Source organism: Rhopalosiphum padi, chromosome 1 (assembly GCF_020882245.1).
Source record: "Rhopalosiphum padi isolate XX-2018 chromosome 1, ASM2088224v1, whole genome shotgun sequence".
Classification (NCBI taxonomy): domain Eukaryota; kingdom Metazoa; phylum Arthropoda; class Insecta; order Hemiptera; family Aphididae; genus Rhopalosiphum; species Rhopalosiphum padi.
This window is the reverse complement of record NC_083597.1, coordinates 17240177-17267923: the sequence shown is the minus strand read 5'-3', so window position 1 is coordinate 17267923 and position 27747 is coordinate 17240177. Positions and strand designations below refer to the sequence as shown.

Here is a 27747-nt window from a genome sequence, read left to right as displayed (position 1 = left end):
TAAGTACGGCCCACACTGAGAAGCTAAAAAAATAACCGAAAAACGGCGGAACCGTGTCTGAAAAAATAAATTTCGATATCAGTGAATATAAATATGATGAGAAAATTTCGATTGTTAAGTTACATTTTCTGGTATTATATTTTAATATGAACGTTCACCGGATACCACGGATCGTCATATTGTTAACTGTTCGTTCTCTATTTTCGTTGTAGAATAATTGTATACAGAAATTATCGTTTCGTCTATTATGTGAAATGTATTTCGTTTTTTTTATTTTTACTGATTTTTGTTTAAAAGTAGGTAGGTACTACTATTTAAATTGTACATAATCGGTAATTTTTTCTGGCAAAAAATGTTAATAATAATCTACGAAACCGATACTACTTTGATTTAAAACAGCTATTTTTTTGTTTTTTTTTTTATCATTTTTAAGGTATATTCAGAAACAAAAAGGATTTGATCGCGTTTATCCCTCTCACCGTCTCAAAAAAAAAAAATAAATAAATAAATAACAATGTGAAAATAATGTAATAATGTTTTTACCTTTGATCTAAGTACCCTTTTTTAACCCTCGGCGTTAGAACAGAATCATGTAGTAACTCTGTATGTTGAGTCTACCATACAGCCTACATACTCTATACCCTTTATATATATATAATATATATTTACAAAATAATTCTTACAAAACCGACAACGACGACGACGTGGTGGCGTCAGTTGGGAGGCTGCAGGTTCATCGTGAAAGCGGTTCACTGTTGGTCGTGGCGGCGCGGCAACGTCGCTTCGTGACAAAGGGAACCTGCTTTACTTTCTGCCGCGTGCACACACACACGCGCACGCAAATACTAACCATATACGCGTACTCACTTACACAGGCGCGCGTCAACGTGGAGGATCTCCCGCGCGGTTGTTGCAGTGCTGTCGCCTCGGGGCCTGCAATGTCTCTGCCGCAACACGTCGTTATATTTTTATTTTTATTATTATTATTATTATTATCATCATCGTCGTAATATTTTTTACTATTATTACTATCGTTATCACTATACACCCCCTTGTGTTGCGTGGTTATACAGTTTTCATCGCACGTGTGTTATTACCGACGGACGGAGGTAAGCTCGCACTTTTATCCCGTCTGATTATGTACGTCGTTATGAGTTATGTCCGCGTGTCCGTTGGGGGAAAACAAATTTAATTTAAACGTAAAATGCTTATATTGTGTACATGTACGTATAGACGAATACGATATCTAATAATATGTAAATGTACATAAATTCAAAATACAAGACACAACACATCATTACCGCCGTACCCATCGGTATATACAACGTGGAATCCTGCAGCGTCGTCGGCTTACCGAAATGAAAAGCGAAACCGGTATAAAATATTATATACACATATAGTAGAAGTAAATAAATATAATACCTATATGTGTATTGTGGATGTATTTATATATATATACACATATTAAATATCTGTCTATTATACACGCGTCGTTTGTAGTGTGGAGGGTCGGGGGTTTGTGTCAGACCAAAACACGAAACAGAAACTGGAATAAATTGGATAGCACACTACGTCAAGTGAAATCATATATTATATTCACGCGGGGTCTTGAATGGACAAGGCTGGATCCGAGAAGACCCGTCCGAAGAAATGATAGTGCATCACTGCGCGCAATGAAACATTATTAAAATGCGTGTCGCGTTTTTCGCGGTATTTTTTCCAGCAATTTGTTTTTTTTTGGTCTAACCGATTCTGTCTTCTGTATTCCTCCGAATAGCTCACTATCTGTCGCTAATGAATTTTTTGATTGAACAATAGGTGGCCCGTCAAACTCGGCCGGGTGCCAAAATGACTATTACAGTGTAACGTCTGTAAATAATTAATGTGTGTGCATGCAGTTTGTGCCGTACACACGCAATTCGTCCTGTCAATAAAAATAAAAAACTATTCATTTTCAAACCGCGAAAGCAACTTCAATTAATCATTGCTTGCAATTAATTAGTTAATAATACTATACGTATTGGCACATTGTATTTGTATATTAAGTATTAAGTTTAGTTGTATTCACTCGAGATTGAAACTAGGATCTCTGATTAAACTTTATAGTACCTATTTCATAAAGTTAAATTGCTCCCACATTTAAGTCACGAGAATATTAAAATGTATTGTTAGATAAAAACCTTTAGGGTGTTTAAAATGTTATAAAGATTTTTTGGATCATTATACTTGTCAAATTCAATTGCTGAGTACAATGTTTAACTCATAAAACATATACAATCCCTTGACGCGCCCTTTAACAAATTAAGTTGATTTTAATCGGATTAAATCTTGTCAATGTGAAAATCTTTTTTTTTGTTATTACATTAAAATAAATTACATTCTTTGTATTTTCAAAAGAAGTACATTTTACAAATAATCGTCTTTGATTTATTGAAAGTTATTCTCTTAAAAATGAAAGGAACCATATAATATAATCTGAGAGCATTCTCTGCAGTATTATTGTATAGCATAGAATTAATGACACAGTAATCACGGGACGTCAGTCATCAGACAATTATCTAGTTGGGTGTTTAATGATTTTTTACTTCTATATATATACTATACTTTAGTATAATAATCTCGATGTAAATTTAGTAGACTCCTTTTTATTTTTTATAATATAAATTTTGAAAGATTCACCTCAGTCCAGGTAGGTCACGCGTGATTCAACATAAATGCATGTATTTTTATAAATAAAATCAGTTTTCGCAGATCCACTATTCTTGGGATGTGAATTAATTAGGGAAAAAAATTTAGACTGGATATAATAATATTATGTGCTATAGTTTAAACATAATATTTTCCACTAGAACAGCGGGACTGCTCTGGAACCGGTTGGCTTCCTGCTGTATATGTATATACTCTCGTGGTCCGTCGTCATTGTCTTCGTCATCGCGGACGATTTTACGCAGAATTACTGGATCTTGATAACTCGACGTATCTCTGCGGGGCCCCTGCAGGGCTAGAACACTCCTACAATGCGGTATACTATAGAGAAATAACCATCGAAACGGCGCGGCGACCGACCGAACAGCTTCATAGCAGTATAATAATATTATAACGTGTACGGTGGGGCGTGGTTTTTGAAGTTTTTGTTAACCGCTACGAGAATGGGAAAAAAAATTCCTTAATGTCCACTATGATTACAGCGTTGATGTTTTCGATTAAAAGCGACCCGGTCGTACGAAAGAAGGAAGAAACGTATGTATGTGTGCGCGCTGCAGAACTACGATCCGCGCGCATGTGTTGAGAAAAAAGAGGAGGCGGAATAAAAACGCTGGTCAGCAAAATTAACAATCGAACATTCGAGTAGGTATCATGGAAATTAGTATACAATATACATGTATATATAATATTCGTTCGGGTTATTATAATAATTCATGCGTTTGACGAAAATTGTTAAAAATTAGTTCGTCGTTAGAAACGTATTATATTATATTATAATTTATATTAGTTGACCATGTATATACATTTTAAACTAATTATTAAATTCAAGTTACTATAATTACTAAATTGACTTTCTAAACACTATTCAATAACCGTTTTGTGTATATATTATGATAAAAGAAACTCTTATTTGATTGATAATTTATAATAATTCTAGACTTTTGGCGCCCAATGTCTATAAATTTAATATAACACAATAGTTTGTACTAAAAACCCCTAATATAGTTTATACCTATACATTAGTCATATTCAATTCCACAGTGGAACAAAATATATTTCCTTAATCCATATTCTCAGTGTGACACTATTGTTGCTAACCCACTGGTGGTCATTGTCAAAATCGTTTTTATTTATGATTTTGTAAAATTAAACGTAATTCTTCTCGTTGTTTGTACAGCTGAATCGCTATTTCGTTTATATGGCGAGGGTCATGGCCAATGACATTTCACTTTGGTTCACCAGCCACATAAAATCTAAAATACTATAATGATTCAAAAAATCTTCACAAATAAATCGTCTGGCAGATCCTGTATATATTGATGTGTGTACACGCCCCCGAACAAAGTCTCAAAGACTTCGTCGAATACCCTCATAAATGGCACCCAAACCGGTTCGTGTCTCGGGGGTGGCTTAGGAATTCATCTCCTCGAGGGGTGTTGCGGCAGCTGCTACTCTGGCTATTATATGTATACACAATATATATACACATATACACAATCCTGACCTTTTTCATCCTCTGTTGTATTCGGCTTCTTTTTATCCTATTCTCAATGACCAAAATGTGTTATTTCGTGCACGCAGCTGCATCGATCTGAAGATTTTTAGACGGGGGTTTTTTTTTGTTCAATTTCAAAACATAAAACTCTTATACAAAATCGTTCGATTGTATCTAACGGCTACGAATGGACCGGTGAACAGATAATATGTGCACATATTGATAATGTATAAAAATGTTAAATATATACCCATAAAACGTATACTATTATTGAAATAATAGCTTTTGATACTATTATTACGTCAATTTTGTGAAAATGTTATTATATAACTTATGGACGTAAGTTACCTATATTATATAAATACATAAGATCTTAGAATATATAAAGATTTTTTTTTTTTAAATCAACAATACGCATAAATAATAGAATGGATTCAAAAAAAAAAAAATTATAATAATAGGTCTGACTAAACAATATACAAACTTTGACACTTCGTTTTTTAAACTTTTTAAATCGTCAATATAATATTCAAAATTTCAGTAAAAGTTGTTCTTTGATTATTGCTCACTAAATTGATTTATTGAAATATATATGTCATAAATAATAAGAAGAACCAATATATTATGTGGCTAAATAAGTAAATTTCCTATTTAATATAATATTATGATGGGTGATGTCTTATACAATTATTTTCTCATACTAGTCATACTTCCTATAAAATAAAATCAAAGTGTAACACGACTTATGATCTCTAAAATTACATATAAAGGTAGTATTTATAGTATAATTAATTGTGAGTACGCGTATTTACGTTTATACTGCTAAATTATAATATATAATGTGAAAATATGGTTAAATTGTAGACTAAACATAATGAACGCTATGCAACGTGAATAATCTATTTTATATTTTTAATCCAAATCCAATTCATCGAAGGATATGACTTGATGTTTTTATTTTACACATAGATATAATTGATTAGGTGACTTATATTTTTGTATAAAAATCTATATGACAAATATATATAAAAAAAAAAACCGAATCAATTGGTACACAAGTACACGACGTATTGAAATGAATGATAATTTAAATCAACATAAAATATCGGTATAACGGTTTGTACTAATCCATATTTTAAACACGCTTATCGGAGATAGTAGATGATGAATAATGGCCGTTGTGTATAAATAATAAATTTTCAAATATATTTGTCAATAGAAAATTTAGATTAAATAAATAAACGTTTGTACGAATATTTATTCTCAAAATAATTCATCACGACGTTATCTATGTGTAAGACCAAAAAGTCTAAATGCGGTCGTCTTTTTGGTGTTCGTACATTTTACTTCTAGAACCAACGTACAAGATACAATTTTTGGCCAGCGGGTCACAAAAACAAATCATTGGAACATTCTGTTAACCCCCTGTAGAGTTTGTTGGGGGAAAAAAATAAAGAAGGACATTTCTTGGAAATGGTTCTTTTATATTACCTACTGAGCCTGCCGATTGTGACGCCAAATAAAAGATAAAACGATGTTCACAATGTACACAAAACACATGCAATAACGTCTTTTTGAATTTACAACTCATATGCACCTGACGCCCATTAATTTTGTATAGTAACTGGGTGCGTTTTGTCATTCTAACATACGTAATATACGTATAGATGACAAAATATTTAAAAAAACTTGCATTTTTTTTCTAATGAATGTATATTATAAACAAAGACGAATAATCAAAACATATTACCCTCACTTGCCTATGAGCATTGTATTGTGTTATTATAATAACATAATGTGTTATATTATAATATATGCACCTACCTAAAATTGAAATTAGCACTCTGTGATAAAACGATAGACAATTTTTATCACTTAAATATTTTACAAGTTTTACTAAAATATCTATACATTTTAATCGTGATTAAACGATTTTAAATAAATAATATATTGTTAATTTTTAAATTATTTTTTACTTATTTATATACGTGCATAAATACTACTGCAGTAATAATAGCCTATGTAGAAAAAAAAAACGTAAAAAAATATTTTTCTATAATACAATTATCATAAAATAATTTAACTATAGTACATTATTACATGTATCAACTAACAAATAAAACAAGAAATTAAATATTGTATATCATGTAGCGTATTTTATCAGCGTAGTTGAATACGTTTTTACGATCATCCAATTCCGACCTATAAATTATACGTTATCAAAACAAAATTAAACTCTAGATAAAGTTTGAAAAGGTATTGCATTTTATTTAGGAGTTTTAATGGTTTTTCAACGGTTAAACTAACATTTCGGTACATAATATATGTCGTCAATAAACCTTACGCTATCTTGAACATCCAAACATGTTTATCTGCTAGTTTTAGTCGTAAAATGTTCTAAAAGTCCTGAATTTCGATGTTTATAAGACTCGCAAGTAATCGCGTTCGTATACAACAAAAAAAGAAAAAATGGCTACAATTAAAAAACCTATATAAAACACAAGTAAATTGCATAGAATAGGTAAATAACGCGTGGTCCCGTTTTGAGATTTAATATTTCTAATTTGTTATATGCGCACAGATATTATAAATATTCTTATTAATAGGTCAGTTTATGGCCTTTTAGAAAAAATATCATCCGTCATTCTAATGCAATAATCGTGCTTCAATCAAACGTTCCGTAAAAGACTATAAATTAATATTCATTATTATTACTATTTAAACTTTTATCTCTCTAAAATATCATTTTTTCGTGAACTCAAATATATTATGTAACAGTAAACAGTGATTGTATCTAATTGTGTTATCGAAACAGTCGCGCTCACTTGCGCGGTACACAGTCGGACAATCCATTATAATATTACTATGCACGTTGGCTCGTTTTTTAAAAAAATGTTATTATTACTCGCCCGTCATTTTGGTTGTGGTAAATCTTCGTGCAGATACTCACGCACGCAGTATTATATAGAACGACTCGACGGTGACCGCAGCTATAGTTTCGGTTGAAATCGAACAACCGCTGCAGAAAAATCGGTCAATCGTATATTATATTATTATAGGTATAGCTAGGTAGGCAATATTACCAACTCGACGTGTCCGTCTGGCACTGATCGCTGTCGATGGCAGCTGATTGCGGACGCTGCATCATAATATAATATTATGTGCACGTCGTCTGCGCAAACCATATATGAGTGCATCTATAAGCCACGTTATTATATATCATATTGTCATGTCATAGCGAGAATATCGCGGATGTCGTCTATCAAACGATGACTTTCTCGGGCTGCACGAACCAAATTAATAAAAAAAACACTGCCTAATCCTTAGTTGAAACCTATCGCAAATAATATCGTATATTGTATAGTATGGACGTTCACAGTCGTAATCATATGTATACGATTAATTGTATTTTTAGAACTTAAAAATGACCACCTGGTACTCTGCATTGCAGATGTCTAGCTCCCTCGCAATGAGCGAGACGAAAAAATAAAATATAACACAACAATTCGGGTCACGGTTTCCTCGAAAATTCGTTACACCACTGTAGGTATATAATATATGTGTTATTATATACACATTATATAATTACATTTTTGTTGTTGTATTTCTTTTTTTTTAATTGTCCCGCGAAAAATATTACATCTATTGTGTATATTTTTTGTTCTAGGCAATGGGATTATATTATAGTTTTTAGGGTTTTTGAAAATACTCCAAACTGACGCAGCAAAACTCAAACTGTTTCAGTATTTTAGAATTTATATCTATTATAATCTAATCGAAAACGGGTTCACACCTCCACACAGTTTTAAGCATCAATTTTTAATTTAATGTACCTATTGCGAATTTTTATTTTCCTTTATTTGTTGTATTTAATCATAATCTATTTTCTAGTTAAACATTATTTTAAAATACATTTCGTATAATACCTACGCTTGTCGTATTTCATTTACACAAAACCATATTTAGGAGATTTAAAGAACCATAATTATTGTTGTAGAGGTGGATCTTATACTGAAAAACCAGTTAAAATATAAACACCCATTGAAACGAGTATTGCCTTCTCTATAGTTAATGATGCACTATCATTATCTTTGTTGTCATTATTATTATTATTATTATCATACAGCGTGTTACATACACATACTTCTACTATACATCAACCTAACCTACGGTCATTACTACGTGTAATGCCGCTCGCAGGCAAACAGACTGTTCTTAAATTTTCGTGGCTTAGAAAAATAAAAAACTAAACATTATTGACGATGAAAATAAATTAAGCGAAATGTACTTTTATGACCGATTTTTCAATGGTCAATGTTTATACTAATTGATAACCTGGTTATAAATTTGATTTTTTTTAATATTATGTTAACATCGGACTACAATATATATAATGCAATTATTATATATTATATTTGAGATACATTATATAACAACGGATGGGGTGGGGCTCCCGACTACTGTGGCATGTTGTTAACAGGCGGCGCAATAAAATAAAGTAAAAGAGAGATGTGAGATTATTTTTGGCGTACAAATCTAGTCAAGTTTTATAGATCTTATTTAAACGTGGACCATTAAACCATATAATATGGCATTATACTATATACTATAGGTGTAGTTATGGTGTAAAATAATTTTCTTCGGTATGTCTACATCGTAAGATAACTGGTTACGTTTTTGCTCATGAATTTTTTTTTTCATCAAAAGTTATTTTAAAGGGGTTAAACAGTTTTAAGGAAACGTGGAGATTTTTTAATTGAATTTTAACCACTATCCTTAGAATATATTATTATTATTAGATAATATATCTATCGAGACTTGAGGTGTATACAATTCAACCAATGTCGTAATTAAATTAGTTACCTATATACACACGTAATATGTATATTAAACGTAGATATGCATTTCCAAACATTAATATCTAGATAACAAACGTGATAAATGATAATATATTAAAATGGTGTTGGTAGTACCTAACCTATATATTGTTTTATTTTTTAAATAGGTCTTTGGTAGCGAAGGAGAGATAGACATATTTTATAGATAATTTTTTCACTGCAGAAGAATTTCTGGATGCGTTGTGAAAATTATTATTATCATCGTCGTTGTGCTAACTTATGGTTCGCGTTCTTGTATGACAGTTTTATATTGTTTATATTTCTCTAAAATTCTTTACAGTCTTCAACGATCCGTGATTTTTTAAATAAATAATACCTATGTGCAGTTAGCCGCAGGGATTTTCTATATGGTTTTGTTCTCTACCATTCTAAAATGCTTCAACAGTTCTACTGCACCATTCGGTGAGATGTCTCCTTTTGTTTTTTGTCCGTAGTTTCCTCATAGCGACCTACCTTCTACGAGGGCGAGAAAGACCGCATTGTTCGTTAAGCATCTGACCAAAACCGACACAAAGACCAATTAACCGGAATGATTTCTGGTCGCGCATGCATTTAGTGTGTGGTATTTTTATTTAACTGATTACATATATAATATATATATGTATATTATATTTATGTGTGATATACTGAGTAACGTACGAGCAACAAGGCCGTACGAAAACAAAAATGCTAGACCACCAATTATACATATATTGATTTGACGGACACTGATGTTGATTGATGTCAATAATAGTACAGTTCGTCAAACCCGAATGCAAGGTTCCATAAAAATCGATTTCCCCAGCGAATGATTTATTATATTAAAACGAAAACCGCGTACGTGTGTCCTAAGCTAAATTTGTTCGATTCAATTGAAGTTGTGAACCACCGTGTTGAAATCCAGTAAAGTCACGTAACAAGTGAAAACGGTTTCCAGAGTATATACAGAGGATTACTTCGGGATTGGTGGAAATTCTACGATAGTTTATACATTATATTCTTCAATACTTGTAAGTTGTAGTGCATAAGGTTGGTGACATCTTATATATCATACATTTCCACAAGAAATACAACAACAGTATTTTTTTTCGAAAAGTTATGTTTAGTAGTACACATTTTTCCACAAAATGTTTCGGTATACCTATGTTTGTTATGAAATGTAATTTTGTATAGGAGGTAGAAATACTTGAAGTTATGTCGAAATTAATTATAGTTAAAGTCCAAAATCATAAGATTTATTTTAAATCTACGTCTTAAAATTGTTTTAACTTCTTTATAAAAAAGACCAATCACGTACTATTATCAATATTTTGTTATTATTATTTTTTTTTTTAATGTTCTTTTAACTGAGGTCAGCGATAGTACACTTCTGACTTCCGTAAGCCACATACATTTCCGAGTTTCCTACTTCCGTTTTCTCCCTTGTACACGGCTCCGCTCGGAAATACATACACAATAATAATAGTAATAATACTCACAACATTATTGTCGTTGCAAAGGAACTTCTCCGGCAGCATAAATGTATACAGTAATCCATTCTCGCTTTCAACATTGTTATATACGTACGTACACAGCACAGCCCTGTTTCTATATGCGGATCAAATTAATTATTGACCGGATACTACGCGTATATTCATTCAAACAAACTCGTGGAAAAATATCATGAATGATGGCACAATTACAGTCTATCACCTATACTGCCGCCTCTCTTTTGTCATCGTAATGCCAGGTGACTGAGGCGGGAACCGTCGTAATAAAGGGAGCAGATATAAAGTAAAAAATCTAAATAACCTTCTTATGGTTAAAGCGGTTACCCACTACCGGATGTGATCGTGGTCTAATATTACACCCGTGGTTCCTCATTAGACACGTCCTTAATTCGACAAATAAAGACACTTTAGCCTATAGTGCATTATTATATTTATACAATATATTACATAATTAAAGTAATGTAATTCAAAAATTATTTTTCATAAATATGTGAATTAAATGGTGGGAACTATACAAAAATCTGTATAAATACGATTTAGTTCAATGAATACAATTAAAACAATAATATTACATAAGTGTATGGTTTTTGTTTTTATCTTTAACATAATATAAAATACGTATACCTGCATAAACTATTTTATAGGCGTTTTTAAAAATTATTAATACGTTTAGTTTTTTGAAATTTTAATACTAGTAGGTAATTATTAAATTCTTAATAAAGCTAATATTTTTAGTCTTATTAAACTGCATTATATATAAATTATAATTTATCAATTAAAGTTAACTCATATAACTCCCACACGAATTTATTCAATGGAACCCATTATCTTCTTAAAGATTAAATTAAATACACAGTTTATAAATAATTAATATTGCTTTATCTTTAAAAGTACGTAATTTAAATTATTTTTTTGGTACATAATTATAAAATAGATTCATCCAAAAATGAAATATTTGTACCAAATACTTTTATTATGAATCGCACAATGAATAATTTGATAATACATCAAGATAATAACCCTCATATAGACAATATCCTTGTACAATAGGATTCACCCTCGATTTTCTGAAAAATAGGGTACGTGGAGATAGAAAACTTCGAGAATCTTAGTGTAAGTATACGTAAGTAAATGAGTCATCCGTATAAATAATAACATATAAACCACGGCCACAACTTAATCCACTTAATTTTATTCGAGTTTTAAAACAAAGCAACATTAATTTTTGTCAATTTATTTCGATGTATATAAGCGCATAAAATAGTCCAGTATATATTTATATATATTATATTAATATTATTTTATTTTTCTGTACATGAACTTGTTTTACATTTAGATACCTTCTGTTCCATTCTGAAATATCTGCATGTTCTAAGTAATTTATTTATTTGTTAGTTTTTTCTCTAGGGATGGTGAAAACTTTTCACGTCTTAACGTCATTGATTTTACCATATTTTGACAAACCAAGTGATTACAAAAAGTTACATAATTTCTTACTCATAGGGCATACATTCTAACACCTTTATTATAATGTATATATGTACATATATATGACGACTCCAACAACTCGATTTGTGAACTCCAGTGCTCCCCTATTGTTATTATATCACCCCGTGAGGTTACTGAACTCAACTTATACACCACCTGCCCGGCGACTAATCAAAATTCTACAATCCCTCGGCACTTAGATTGTTAGTTGTTACGATCATATATTGTAGGAAATCACACTCGCATGTTCTTGAATATTCTCATGAGATATACAGTTCAAATGAAAACTTCTCAAGGTTATTATTAGTATAATATTTAGAACACTGACTAGTTCAGTGCGATCACATGTTATTACTATCAAAAAGCAACGAAATACGTGAAACCATGATGTATGCGGTATGCCCTGCAAACTGTCAGATCAAACTCACTAAACAATATTTTAATCTGTTGAGACTGATGTCTTCTTTGTTTTTGTTACACATTCCAGATGGTTTTTTAAGAGTGAAAATACTCATATCATCTGAAATATTAATTAAAAACTGTCTGCTTACGCATTCAATGTTTTGTACGTTTAGTGAAATTTCAACACAAAAGGGTACTGGTTGTACGATAGTTTATAAAGTAATTTATTCACCAATTTATTCACCAACAATGAATTAATTACAACATTTAACCCTCATATGCATGACACTTGTATGTAACAAATAAAACCACATTGTTAGCCAAAACCTGAGCTCAAAATGGTTTTACTTTCAAAGAAAATTTTCAACAACCTCGAGTTTCTAATCATGTTTTATAAGTATTTGTTGTATACTATACGCTATAGATAAATCGCATTCAATATGATTTTCTTTATTATAGATAATCTATAAAAAGAAAATCTGCATATTTTATGTGTTAAAGCGTTTATACTTTATATAATATGTAAACCATTGGTATTAATACTGCAAATAAACGATTGTATAATGTCCATGTGACACGTTTTAATTAATCGTCCTTTTTTTTTCAATAAGTATGTACTGGGAGTTCAAACTTCACTGACAAAATTTCAATAGAGTTCTATTATTTCTTAAGCATAACGGAATCTGCAGGGATAATGCATAAATTCATCTTAATTGTATATATATCAAACAAGCAAACAAATAAAAAAACCGTTCTTATATTATTGAAGAGTATTTTTTTTTTCAATTTGTCAACGAATGAAAAGAAAAAAAAACAGAAATAAAGAGAACCCTATTATATGGCTGTGGTGATGATTGTGGAGGAAGTAGAAGTAGCGGTGGTAGTGGTGGTATAGTTGTATAGGAAAGAGGGAACCGTCGCCTCTGGATTTGGTTATCGACCCATCGGGCGTAATGGAACGTGCGTTGCGGAAACCGAATGGCATTACTTTAAATTGGACCCTTTCGCTAAAACTCCGGTGAAAGTAGCATTATTCCTGATTGATCGATTCTTATATATATTTATGTACACGTGTGTTTGTATACAGATATTAAATTATCATTGTTGTCGGAACCATGTATGGATTTTTTATGCTTCCAGTTTTCTTTTACTACTTAAAGCTTACGGACGCTAAAACGTTAGAATACAAACGCATTATCATAACATGTTTTTAATTACTTTAAATGCTTACCTACCAATAAATTATTTAAATAATTTACTGAATAAAAAAATTTAAATAATAAATGATTTATTTTTTAAGATATTTCTTAACAAATTATTAATTAATAATTTTTGCTCTTCATTTGAATGTATGTTATTTAAAAACAAATAAAATATGTTTGTTTAGTAAAAACATATTTTCCTGTACGCTCAAAATATTAATTTACTTTAGTTATAATTCAAATATAGTCCAGCGAAGTCGGCTTTAAAATTAAAAATAATATTTGTAGATTATGTAGTTGAAAAAGATTTTCGAACCATCAAAAACATATTTGATCTTTATAATGATTATATACTTGGAAAGTGTTATAGGTAGGTACCTATTTCAAATAACCTGAACTCAAGCGTCAAATTTTACTTTAATATGTGCTTATATCAAACCACTATCAAGTTATTGATAAACGAAATTTAAATGAAAAATATTATTTTATTAGTCATTAAAAATATATATTTATATATATAAGATAAAATACGCTATGCAAGTTGTATTCCAAGAATTTAAACTAAATTATATGTAATTTGAAGTATGTAATTGTTCCACTTAAAATTATAGGTTTCTTGACATTATTCTATCAATTAGTTAATGACAATATAACACTGGAATACTGATCAAAATAACGATCAATGAATTGTATTTTTTAATTTACATAATATTTATGTATATATATATATATTTCTGTATTAATAAAAACCATGACATGCCTAACATATGCATTTCAATTCATTTGCCGATGACATTTTACCGATTATTTTAAATATTTTTTCCGAATAAATATACAATCTCACAAGATCCATAGAAGCTCATCGCAACCATATTTTATTTACTATGTATTATACAATATAAAAATTTAGCGTCGACCCGATTTCAGAATAGGTTTATAATATCGAAAAAGCAATTTCAAGTACAAGACATCGAGACTACTCTATTCATCAGCGTATAGCGTCGTAATCCTTGACGTCGTACCGGAACGCATATAATATAATGTATAGGTACTAATCCCGCGATAGATATGTCACAGCGTACAACGTGCAGTCATTATAACTATGTATATAGATATGCTGGAAACATGTACCTGTCACCGTACGGCCGTGTGTGCAGTATTCAATAATTGAATTCCATATCGGACATTGTTGTTACACCGCCGCCGTCACCGCCAAAGTCGAAAGTCATCGTCAGAGTTTACATTGTATGCTGTCTCACATGTATACGATTTCGTCAATATTATTTTTTTTTTCATAATTTTTTCCCGACAGCGTGTAGTAATTTATTCTTGTGGCAACCGTGATGCGACTGAAACTGTCCCGTTATCACAGCTATAGTCTGCTCTATAGTAGGTACCGCGTATCATGGACATAATACTATATAAGGGTTTTGGGTGCTTACAAAGTTACAAATGGGTTTATTTATACCGGAACCTAATAGTACGAAACGATAATAGAATTAAACGATAATAATTATTATAATTTTAATGCACTATAGACCCTGAGAAAATTCATTTAAAATACGTAAAAATACAGTTTGGAATGCAATAATACAAAGAAAAAAATATGAAAAATGTACATAAAAGTTTCAAAATTGAATTCATTATTTATAATTCAAATCCATCTATATAAAGAAAACTACAATCTACAACAATAACAAATATGACTTTTCTGCAAATTCGCATTCTTTTTAATAACAATAATTATTGTTATCATTCGGTCGGCAGTTGTCGAAGCCCTGCAAAGTTCTAACTGATGTGTTATTACGAGTTTATTGCTTACTATGCATAAATACCATAAATACATCGTGGAAATATTATAATATCCGCTATTATCGACGTGGGTGAAAAAAATATAAAACAGTATGGTCATTAATTTCGACAAGTCATTCGTCGAATCGAAGCATAAAAAGTATATTTCGTCTCGTCAGCCGGCGCGTACAAATTTCGCCGATGCGGTATCGTTCTATTCTGAGGGTGGAGTTTCCGTCATCACGTGTGCGACAAAACATGTATAGGTAGTAAAAGCAAACACGCCGAGGTGATATTATAGGTTTATTTTTTTTTCGCCGTTCGGTCGTGTGCTTTTTTTTGCATCCATCCCTTTCGATTGAAAAACGTGACTTGTTTTATCGCAGTGCGGCGTCACCGGTGTCACGGCCTTTTGCAAAATTGGATCTCTATATATACGGCGGGCATGGGGGTGGAGACAGCGAGGCAAGAAGAGGATTATAAAAATATACCGGGGAGAAAAGCACATTATGTATTAGCGCTAAATCGAAAATTCGCGGATGGATTTTATGGGCGCGAGTACTATCCAAGCTTTCGACGACCCGGAGGGGTCGTGAAAAAATTCAATAAAGCCGAATTTGTCCAATCGATGTCGTCGTCGTAGTCTACGTTGTATAAAGAAGAATATTATTAAATTTAATAATGGATACATTTCTCTTATTCTTTTCGTCAAAGCACTTCGTTATATTTTAGTATTTTACCCGTGCGAAACATAATAATAAATTGTCAACTACAATTATTTTGCTCAGGGCATGCTATATTATTATTATTATTATTGTTCGATGACTTTTTTATGGAAACTTTTCCGATCGATATATTATAATTTATAATACGTATTATACCTATGCAGCGTACACGCCATTTGAAACCTTTCAGCCTTCGCATGTCAAATTCAATTTATTGTTATAAACAATTACAAAAGACAATAATTATTTTTTAGTACAATTGAAGTTCGTGTATAATATTATATTAGGTAATGATAAATATGATTAATATATTCTTACGACGAATACGAGACTATTGAGACTCCAGTACTCACAGTCATGGAATTTATGACATAATATACGTCCACTAACTTTGATAAGACAAAGACATGTATTTTGGTATACGCAATGCACATTATATTATATTAGTTAATATTTCGCTAAAGACGTTCCTTGAAAATCACTAAACAAATTACATGAACAAAATATTATTATGTTATCGGTTGGCTTTGTAACACGCGTATACGATTAAATCTTTTAAGAAAACCTTTGTCATCAGCTACGTCTAAGTACATTACTGGGCAGATGTTTGCATATCTGTATTATAGTGGTGCCCATTTTCGAGCACTCTCTAGGTTCATCTGTACTCGTGTTTCATAAGAAGGGGGACAATAGAAATGTAAAAGGGTCTATATAGAAATGTATACCGAGTATACTGGAATAAAAGAAATGACCCTTTTGTAGTTTCGTAAAATGTAATTCTTCAGTATCGATTGACGTAAAATGACACAACCATATATGTAATCGTGTCTTACGCTGAGTCGCTGACAAGTATTTTTAAAGGAATAAATAAAATAAAAAAATCAGGAGATATACCTACACGTGTTATAAAAATATATTTTTTCCTCGATCGCCTATAATACACATCATTATTACAAAAGCCCAAATTGATTTTCTAACCATTATAAATGTATTGAAACCAAAATTGAGTCAAATATTTTCAACCTAACCTAACCTTTGAATTTAAAAGTTCACATTAATATCATATGATTATGTAATTATTTGGATTCTGTTCTACAATGTTATTATAGTACAATATACTCGTAATATAAAAATTGTATTCTCACTATAGCAAAATGTTAGTTGTAGTCGTCATTCCAAGAGCTATACAAAGTACATATAATATACTTATATGATTATGTACCTATGATGCATACTGGTACATGGCCGACGGATCTCAATGCTTTATGAGTATATGTTCTTCGTGACTTCTACTGTACCCCAAGGATATTCACTACTCACTAGTATTAATTAATGTTAAATTGACCTTTTGCAAGTTTGAAAACAACTTTGTTTACGATATACTCGTACTTTACATACTGTACGTAATATTATAAGTCGATATTTTAAGACGTATACATCATATCCGCTGATATTTTGTAGCTAACCTGTCGGAGATTATTATAATACCTAAAAAACGTCGATGTTCGTGAATATCAATCCGACTCTGGTGAGGCGCATAAAAAAGACGTCTATTTTAGATATGTGTCATATTGCTTAGATAACACGGTAGAATTTGACAGGAATTCGTAAATGGGTTTGGTGTATTACATCTTGGTGTTTGTAATTACACCATCATCATTGGCATAATCAAAAGCTCTATAGCTGTGTATTATATAGTAATGTATACAATATACATTCTAAATGTACCGTGAGATAGGTATCATATATAATACGCCAACATTTTAACAATAATAATGCTAATTCTCTCGTGTCAACGTACAACCTTCGCGAGTATATATAATATTTCAAGGTATCTAAGAACACGACCAAGCACAGGTACGCCATATTATATATTGTAGCGTTATTATTGAACTCGGTTGCAATGCTTCCTGTTCATAGGCGAGCAGACGGTATATATAGTATGTCTGCAGTTGTACGCCTAATGATATTTTTGTGCTCTTATTGTATTATTATCATTATTATTAAAGTTGGTTGCTGAAACAACACGATGACATATTATATAGCAGTATCCAACGCCCTTGGGCCGTTTCACTTTTTATTTACACCGTCATTGATTGAATTGTCTCACATTTTTACAACTCCAGTACAATTCTTCGCTCTTTCAATTTGCTCATTATTCTGTAACAGCAGGTAAAGTGATTGCGAGCGTAACTGTTTACGAAACCTTTTTTAGAGTCCGAGCTTTTAGTGTTTTAGGTTTTAGAACGAAATGTTTTTTAGGTGTTTTTTGGTGGACAAAAAGTTCAAAACATTTCACTAGCGACGGCACTCACGTGCGTTATCATGTACACAGCACACTTAATATTTACTGCGTTTATGCGTTTATATGTGTGTGTATATATATATATATATATATATATATATATTATATATAGTAATCATAGCGTTGTAGAGTATAGATTCGTTTGAAATCCTTTTTGTGGAACTATTTGTGCCAGACCGCCATTTCCGACAACGACTTTTGTCGTTTATCGCATCAGAACGATCGCAATTCGCCGCACAGCCATATTCAATTTCAATATATATATATTTAAACAGAGAAGCACAAGGAGACTATGCAGTGATAATGTTTTTTCGGTCGTATTATTACTGTTTCCACGGTCACACGTACCTATATATAACGCACGAGTGTACGTGTGCGGTGTGATACGTGGCCCCAAAGCCGTCGACCCTCGCTCTTTCGCCCTGCTCGTCTTCTAGCACCCCCAAATAGAGTATCGTATACACCAATAATTTTGAGTTACGAAATGATGCTTTTTTTTCTTTTTGCCGTCTTAGTCTCTCTCTTTCTCAATCCATGTCTGAGACCTCCCGTACCTAACACTAGGTACTCCGTATAATGTAGTAACGGTGTATACGTTTCAATTGTATCATGAATAATGACAATGTCATTAATAATCATATATATATATATATTTAATGATAAAAACGCAGCTATACGACACAATCGATGCGGAGCGGCGTGCAAGATGGTTTACTGCGTGGAGGTGTAACTCCGTTACTTATTATTTTTAAACAAAACCTAATCCATTCTGAAGGCGGCTCTGCTGCCTACTGCTGCTGAACCATTATGAACGAATTTCCATACAAACCGCCTCGATCTAAAATCTAGATCAATGATTTGACTATGGTTGGCTGAGGAAAGAAATTATTGTAAACATTAAACCGTTTGATTTAACGTCATGAATGTATAGGAATATCGTCAGCGGTTTTGAAATAATCTGTTCTCAATAAAATTAATTTCATTATTTCTTTTCGACGTTATATGTATAGTAACAACTGAGAAATATAATTGAGAATCTCTGGAACGACTTAAAATAAAGCTCATGATCTTATAGAACATATATAAAGACCATTGAACAATTTAAAAAAGTAGATTACACTGTTATATATGATGTATATTATAGACTAAATTTATATTTATATTATTATATAATATATGTATTTTAATACATAGATAATAAACTTGGTAGTGTAACATTTTAGTTTTTTTTTTGTATATTAATTTACAATTTTAAATTTAACAGCATATTTTATTTGCTTTCTTTTTAGTTTCTTTTTATTCATTTGATAATTTGATAAATAATGCGTACTTAAATTGACTTTAAACCACCATTTAATACCACGTAATTGTTGTTATATTCATAATAAAATGGTAGGCTAATGTATCTAATATTCCATAACTATAAGCTCTGAGTAAAATTTATTTTGTACTTCATTATTCATGAATAGTCAATGATTCAGATAATCAGATGTATAGACATAATAGTTTACACAATCATTTTAGTATATTTATATTAAACTAAAAACAATATTATTATTGTAATAATAGTAATACTGTCAAACTCATATTTTATACAAAACTTTTGTTATGTATATATAATGAAATTGGATTTAGGAAACACCTTTACAAAGGAAACTACATTAAAGTTTTTTAATTTGAAAACTGATTTAAATCGCAAAAAAAATGCATTGATACGTCTGGAACTCTGAAAAAATACTTAGGTATTTTGTATATTATTATATTATAATATTATTATCATTATTATCAGCTCCGCAGTCCTACAGAATTTTGATAATTTTTTTTTTAAATTCTTATTCACTCGGCCAGGATATTAGAAAAATAACCGGAATACACCAGCTACATGTAACATGTACGATATTCTACAAAAATATATAATAGGGTACGATATTATGATAAATAGTAATTTGTATTCTAGTACTGCAAAATACACAAAACATATATCAAACATCAGACTTAAAAAAGATCTGTTCTGAACCTGAAATGTCGAATATGTCGTCACATTGTCCACCTTCAACAATTATTTTAAAAATATCGTCGTTATTATAATTCACATACCTGGTGTATGGTCCGTTGAACAAGTATGATATTTATGACAAAATAATCAAACTACCAAAAAAAAAAAATATATATATATAAATATTAATAATAATAATGATGATGAAAATATATAAGAATGTATAAAGTCGTGAAAAAATACGTGGGAATAAATGATAAGTACCTACTTTGTCTGTTACCCGCACATTTGTGATATAATTTTTTTTATCTCAAAACTCATTGTCAAGTCAAATATAATACCTGGTACTTACACATTGTGCATAAGTGATCGATATTAAATTTTACTTTTTTTTTAAGGTTATATTTCACAATTTATAAAATTGTAGTTTATATACAAATGTTCATGATATACTATAATATCTTATTTTTGCACTCAAATTGTAAAGATCGACATGGTATACATATTATTCAATAATAAGTCGTAATAATTCGAATAGTTATGATATAAAAAATAATAATAACAATAGTATTAATACTAATAATAATAATAATAAACCAACAACACAAACGTAATATTCGCATTGTACATAATAATATCCCATTGGGAAAACACAATTGATTGTTCGGTGATAGAAACATGATATATTGATACTTGACAAAAGAAATACTCTGCTATATAATACTTCTAGCTGAAAACTGTTGGCAATCAATTATTATTATGTATAATCATCTCCTCAATCGGAACTAATCAAAATGGACGAGACTAATTATTATTGTCTTGTTCGTTAAAAGACAAAACAAAAATTAACGAAATGCACGCGTTAACATTGAAACGAGCTAGTAAATTAAATGTGATAACAACAACGAGCGTTCCCTCGTATATCCTTCGATTTAGCACACTAATATCTATCAACGAATTCGAACATTTAAACAATTAAAAAAACACAAACCTTGACATTAATTAACATAAATTTCTTCTTCTAAAAGACTAATTACAAAATTATTTCTTTTTCTTTTTTTACTTAGCTATAGTATTTAGAATTAGTCTTTAGATATATAATTGTAAGTAATACTAAGCTGTTAATGAATAACGACGGGCACGAAATAATCTAATTCTGACGATAGTATGTTTAAATAAATAAAATAATTAAAAAGTTGCTGCTGTGCAGATACTTACAATAATTATCATATACTCGATTAAATTGTCTAAGTATTTAAATAATATTTTCTAATACAATAATGTGGTTTGTTCAGGCTATAACATTTTTGTTCAGCCAGTCATTGCGCTATGAAAAGTTTAACTGAATTACAATGAGGAACGGAGGGAGCGGCAACAAATCCGACGGTTTTTTTCTACCGACAAAGGGTGTGTCAAATGAGTTCCTCGTGAAACCCCCAAGGAATAAAACTCATCCAAACACCCTTTTCCAGTCTGAGCCTAGCCCATACACTGCGCACCCCCAAATCCCATACGAAATGCATGACCGGCTTTTAAGAGATGGGTTTATTTTACGACTTTATCAAACCGGAGGAGGACACATCTTCTCGTTCAAACACACTCGCAAACTTATTTTTAATCCAGCGTCGAACACAACTGCGCGTTCATGCGGTTTTTAATATTATCACTCCGGTTTGACAATAATATTATTATAAATAACAGGCACAACCATAATCCGCGATCTCTTATCCGTTCATCTCGGTTGATCGCACTTTGTTTCTCGACGACTTCATTAGTCAGATTCTACATCACAGGTATAATATTATATAGAGGGTGGAGATTGTAAACACGATATTATTTTAATGTGATTTCATTTTTGAACGAAAGTATATTTCATTCGACGTTCGACTGCACGTGGTAATGGAAATTAATTTTATAAAACACCTCTGGGTAAAAAATCATTAAGAGAAAGTGTTAACGATCTGTTCTGCTCCACAAGTTCAACCGGCTTACACAAAATATATATCTTTAATATTACTTATACTTTATAGGTAGGTCAATTTTCTTCTTAATCAAACGATGATTTCTATATATATATATATATATATATGTGTGTATGCATATTAATAATATTATCATTATGTTTAATTTATGGCAAAAAACGAGAGTAATAATTATACGAGAACAAAACTGCGCGATTCATCCACTCATTATTGGCGGTGCCGCGTTATCGAACCCGTCGATGATACGTTACGGAACCACCGAAAGGCAATTTTAAAACCGGACGCCGCCGCTTGCCGTGTTCGTGAATCTCGGGCTGGTCACCTTGAACGTAGGTCAGATACTCAACAGCACTCGACCATGCGCGTACGTGCCGGACCTCCACCTCACATAATATCTGATCATCTCGTACACTGCATAATGTGTATGTAATATGTATATATATATGCGACTACGCGAGATAGGTGTATTATACTTCGAAGTATATAATGTATTATATGATATACGAGCCACGAGGCATTCGTATATTATTTTCCAGCAGGATGCAATCCGTGTCCTTTGAAGGAAATAATAATGGTAATAATAATAATATTGTAATAGGCAGGTAAGGTATGTATGATTACTACCTACATCACGTGCTGCACTTGTACAAATTATAATTCAAACGCAAAAACCGTGTGTGTGTCTTATTTGCAGTGACGCGACGGTTTAAAAATATACAAAGCCGAGCAATGTTTACCTCGCCACTTTTATGTTTAAAACCAAAACAAAACGTCGACGACAAAAAAAAAAAAAATAAAATAAAATAAACCATTCAGTCGTGTATTTTAATTGCACCCTATACGCCTGCCCTTTGCGCGACTCACATAAGCTGCACCGAATGTACCTATCTGCACTCGGGTAATATGATAATGCGATTGGATGTAACATTTTATGCTAATAAACGTTCGTCGTGCGTTTGATACGGTTTCCATTCGTGAACTAAATGATCCCAATAACCATAACATAATCGTAGGGTGTAAAATATATATGTAAAAAAAAGAAAATACTCATTTACATTTTGTTGTTACAGTACGCACTTGTTATACATGTATAGGTGTACAATATAGTACGTGAATACTGAATACGGGTCTTCCGGTGTAAATATACTTACGTGTATAGTATATCGGTGTACCTGTTGTTTTTCAACAACTACTATACGCGGCGCGGCTCTCGGTGATATTGTTTTCGGTTAATGTAGTTTGGGTTAATGCCTCAGACTACAATCGTTGAATATATATATATATACGACGTATAAAAAAAAATTATACTTACAAGCGCATTGAATAATTTATAAACGTATACTAATAATGTATTATATGATATTGTAATATAAACCACAAAAATAATCATCGTTATAACGAAGTGATTATTTAATTAAACGGTAGGTCGATGTATAATATAATAATATATTCTTCCCCCGACTGGATCATCCGGACATTAATATCGACGTTTAACTTAAATAAAAACATTAGCTAATCTTATAATAATATATATATTGTATAATAATGTATTGCACGCATTGTACCGATGACGATATATAGATAAACTATAAAATACATCTTGCGCTATCGTTTTTCTCACCGTTAAAAACGGATAATAAATAATTAATATTTATTGTTCGTATAGACCTACTCTCAAGAGTGAAGTTGTAACACACACAATTAAATATTGTTTAAGTGATGAATGTGGACTATTATATTATTTGTTAACCTCTTGACTTTATCTGTCATTGAGTAAAGGTACTTCTTTGAATTGTATATGCTTAAGAATATCATGGTTCGTGACCATTGATCAGTCATTCAATTGTCAATTTGCTTTATATCGCGTCGAAAATTTAACCCATTATTATCATCATCATAACTTTTTGTCTGCGCACTAATATTATATTTACTAATAGTTTTATATTTTCCAACAGGTCGTTACACTATTGCAGCGAAGAAGACACACCCAAATCGTGCTGTGGTCTATTGACGTTACCAGACGCCACCAGTACGGTATCCATCAGGTGGTTCATTGGTATCGTGTTCATAGCTGGAATTTGTTCGGCGCTCGTGGGTACAGTCTTGGGTGCTACCAGAGCTTCCGGCAGAGAACATCTCACGGTCGCCTTACTTATGATAGGTATGTTTAATATTTATCGTATCACTTAATAGAATGAGACCTCTATTAAGCATGAGCATGTTATTATTTTAAACGATCATTTAAGGTCTTGTATCGTTTTGTTAAACGGCGAGCTTACTTTTTACTAACACTTACCACAACTAACATTTTACCAATACCTCTGCTTTAAATTTAAATATACGTATTCATATTTTAAATACGAATATATTAACATTTTCAAAATTAAAATATTGAAAAAACAACCATTGACAATTCTATCGAATTCACCGATTTTGTCTTGTTGAGATTTTGTAACTCAATGAATAAAATATAAATTTAATATAAAATACAACGTGATTAGATGTAGCTACATAAAATATGTGTGTGATGTATGTGCATTAAACTATTGTTTTATTTTTTGACAAACATCGGGTGGGCATACACGTTATTAAGTATGTATTTTATGTAAATATAAATGTATTTTATCTTCCATATCTCGGATAACTATTGTATAGTATGATCATTTAAGCAACAAAGCATTCATGTTTTCAATTTTTGTGACACGTATAATAATATTAGATACATATCAGCACATTTACAATGGTATAATATTGCATAATTGTGTCTATATCTATAAGTCAATCACGCGTGCTATGACAAAACGTATGTCCATATTTATTTAAAAATGGACTTAAATCATTATTTGTTCTCCTATAGCAAATAAATATTTTTTACAATATCAATGATTTCAGCATTTAATAAAAATACAATACCTACGTCAAAGGATATTATTCAAACTGAAACACGATAGTATATAATACTATATATTACCTTAGAATTATACAAATCTATTCATATTATTCGAAATACGTTTATTTCCAATAATTTTTTTTTCGTTCTTTTATTTAAATATGCTTTTTATTCGATCTTACAGTTTTTCTATGCTAGATGACGATACAAAATGACTGCCGTATATATACTGCTCTACATTTTTATAAGTCCTTGCATGTGTGGTTTTTAACTTTTTCCTATTGTTTTGGATAACTATTCGCACATTTAACTCAATAATTCTATTAATTTTACACTTAGATAAGATTTCATCACTCCGTCGTAACATTTGTAACCAATATATGACGGTCGCGAATGCATAATTAAATTTTCTCTGCATATTTAATAGTTAATCGGGGTATATTAAAACTACAAAAAATACCCAGATCGATTTTATTGTTTATACATATATTTGTATGTTGCAACATTAATAACTCTGTTCGATTGCCACAAGTTTGTATACTAAGTAAAACTAATGTTCGTACTCTCCTGCCAGTTTCCTCGTCATTTTATACATGTACATTGTACAAACTATTGAACGTAACCTATTAGTGTTATTATTTATCATATTAAATACTTTGTTCAAGCAGCATTACGGTTTGTGTATACAGTGTGCTGAGGACATTTTGTATTAATCAGTATGCAATATGTTTCTCGCGACGATCTCCTTTTGGTTCAGTATACGATTTATCCTCGGTCTTCGGTCGTGCATTTGACTGTCCTATTAATGATATATCACAGTCAGTGTATACATGCGAGGTTGCCTATGTGAGCAAAATGCTTCCGCTATTAATCGGATTACTCACAATCGGCAGGAGGATCCGATAACCATTCGACGGATTACATATTAAACCACAGATTTCCGAATCACTTAGAAAGATCAAAAGGGTTTGTTCGTTCAAACGCATCAGTGAAGGTCGATTTTACAATAAAATTGTATTATGCTAAATAATTTGTCAGTTAAAAATGCTTTAGGTTATGTTATTTTTTTGGAAATAAACAACAGTATATTATGGAGGTAGTCATTTTATTAGTTTTTTAAATACGAATAAAATAAGGTTTAATAGCCTGTGTCCTGTATAATGAATCACTAGTTTTGTAAGCACATCATTAAAAACCTATGCACATTTTCATTTATTAACTTTTTTTATAGTATATATTATTATACACTTGACGATTTATTTAAAGAAAATCATTACAATTCTCGATGTTCATACATTTTTACAAACAAACGCAGTATTATGATGAAAAATGTCTATAGGTATAATACATTACATAGATATTATATTATTACATAAAAACACATTTTTACATTTTGACTTCTGTTGTAATGTGTCATTTAACAAGTGTTAAATCAGTAATTTTTCTTATTTATTTAACTTGTTATTAATATAAATATTTTATACTTACAAAATAATGTGTCCTACTAACACAGTTGTTTTGAAGCTAGAATGTCACGATAAATTTATTATTTAAACTCATTCGGTTCTCCAGTGTATACTGTATACATTAAACATAAATAAAATGTTAAAAATATCGAGGTATTTCATTATAGTTAAGCATAATAATTGTAATGATAGTCATTGAAACGGCAAAAAATATAATATACATTTTATGTTATCTCTTTTTTTCTTTTTTATCGAAATATTGTGTTTCGTAACTTACGTATTTTATCGAATCATAACAAGTATTTGTTTGTCATTTAAATTATTTATTTATACAAATTATCTTTATCGTAGATGCATTAGGATCGAACAAAAGCATATCCAATGTGAAATTTTGATATTATAGAGCGCGAGTTTTTTAACAACAGAAATCGTTTATTTATACGCGATGAATAAACGGGTGGAATAAAAGGCTCAAACATTTTTAGAATATAAATTAAGACTTTGTTTCCGGCACGTGGCGTAGGTAACAATAATAACGTGCTGAACGGTATAATATGCTTGTTCGGTGGTCGTCGGTAGAATAGTATGTATTATAATATTTATGCACAGTTCGACGGAATGAAAACATAAACTCGATCGGTGATCGCGGTCAACAGTGTCTGCAATCCGACACTATTATAATAATATGTAAGCATACCTCCTACCTATATATTTGTATAGCGCAATATCTGTGCGGTATCGACTTGCGCAGGATTGGTTTTTCGATGCATAAATTATTCGCTTGACGATTTCTTGTGCGTAGTAAAGATTGAAATATAAAAAAAATCATATTACTTGCTATGATTGTATACATATGATAGGTACGTAAAAATATTATAGCCGGGGAGAGCGAATAAAATCGGTCGATCGTCACATCATTGCCTTGTACCATA

At 31.0% G+C, this 27747-nt stretch overlaps 1 protein-coding gene across 1 annotated transcript in view; it reads left to right on the top strand.

Moving 5' to 3' along the window:
• Window positions 1-27747, top strand: part of LOC132920369 (uncharacterized) — a 202870-nt gene that overhangs the window by 157873 nt on the left and 17250 nt on the right. Inside the window, 1 exon segment of the mRNA XM_060982710.1 lies at window positions 24415-24620. Within this exon segment, the coding sequence (XP_060838693.1) occupies window positions 24415-24620 (206 nt within the window).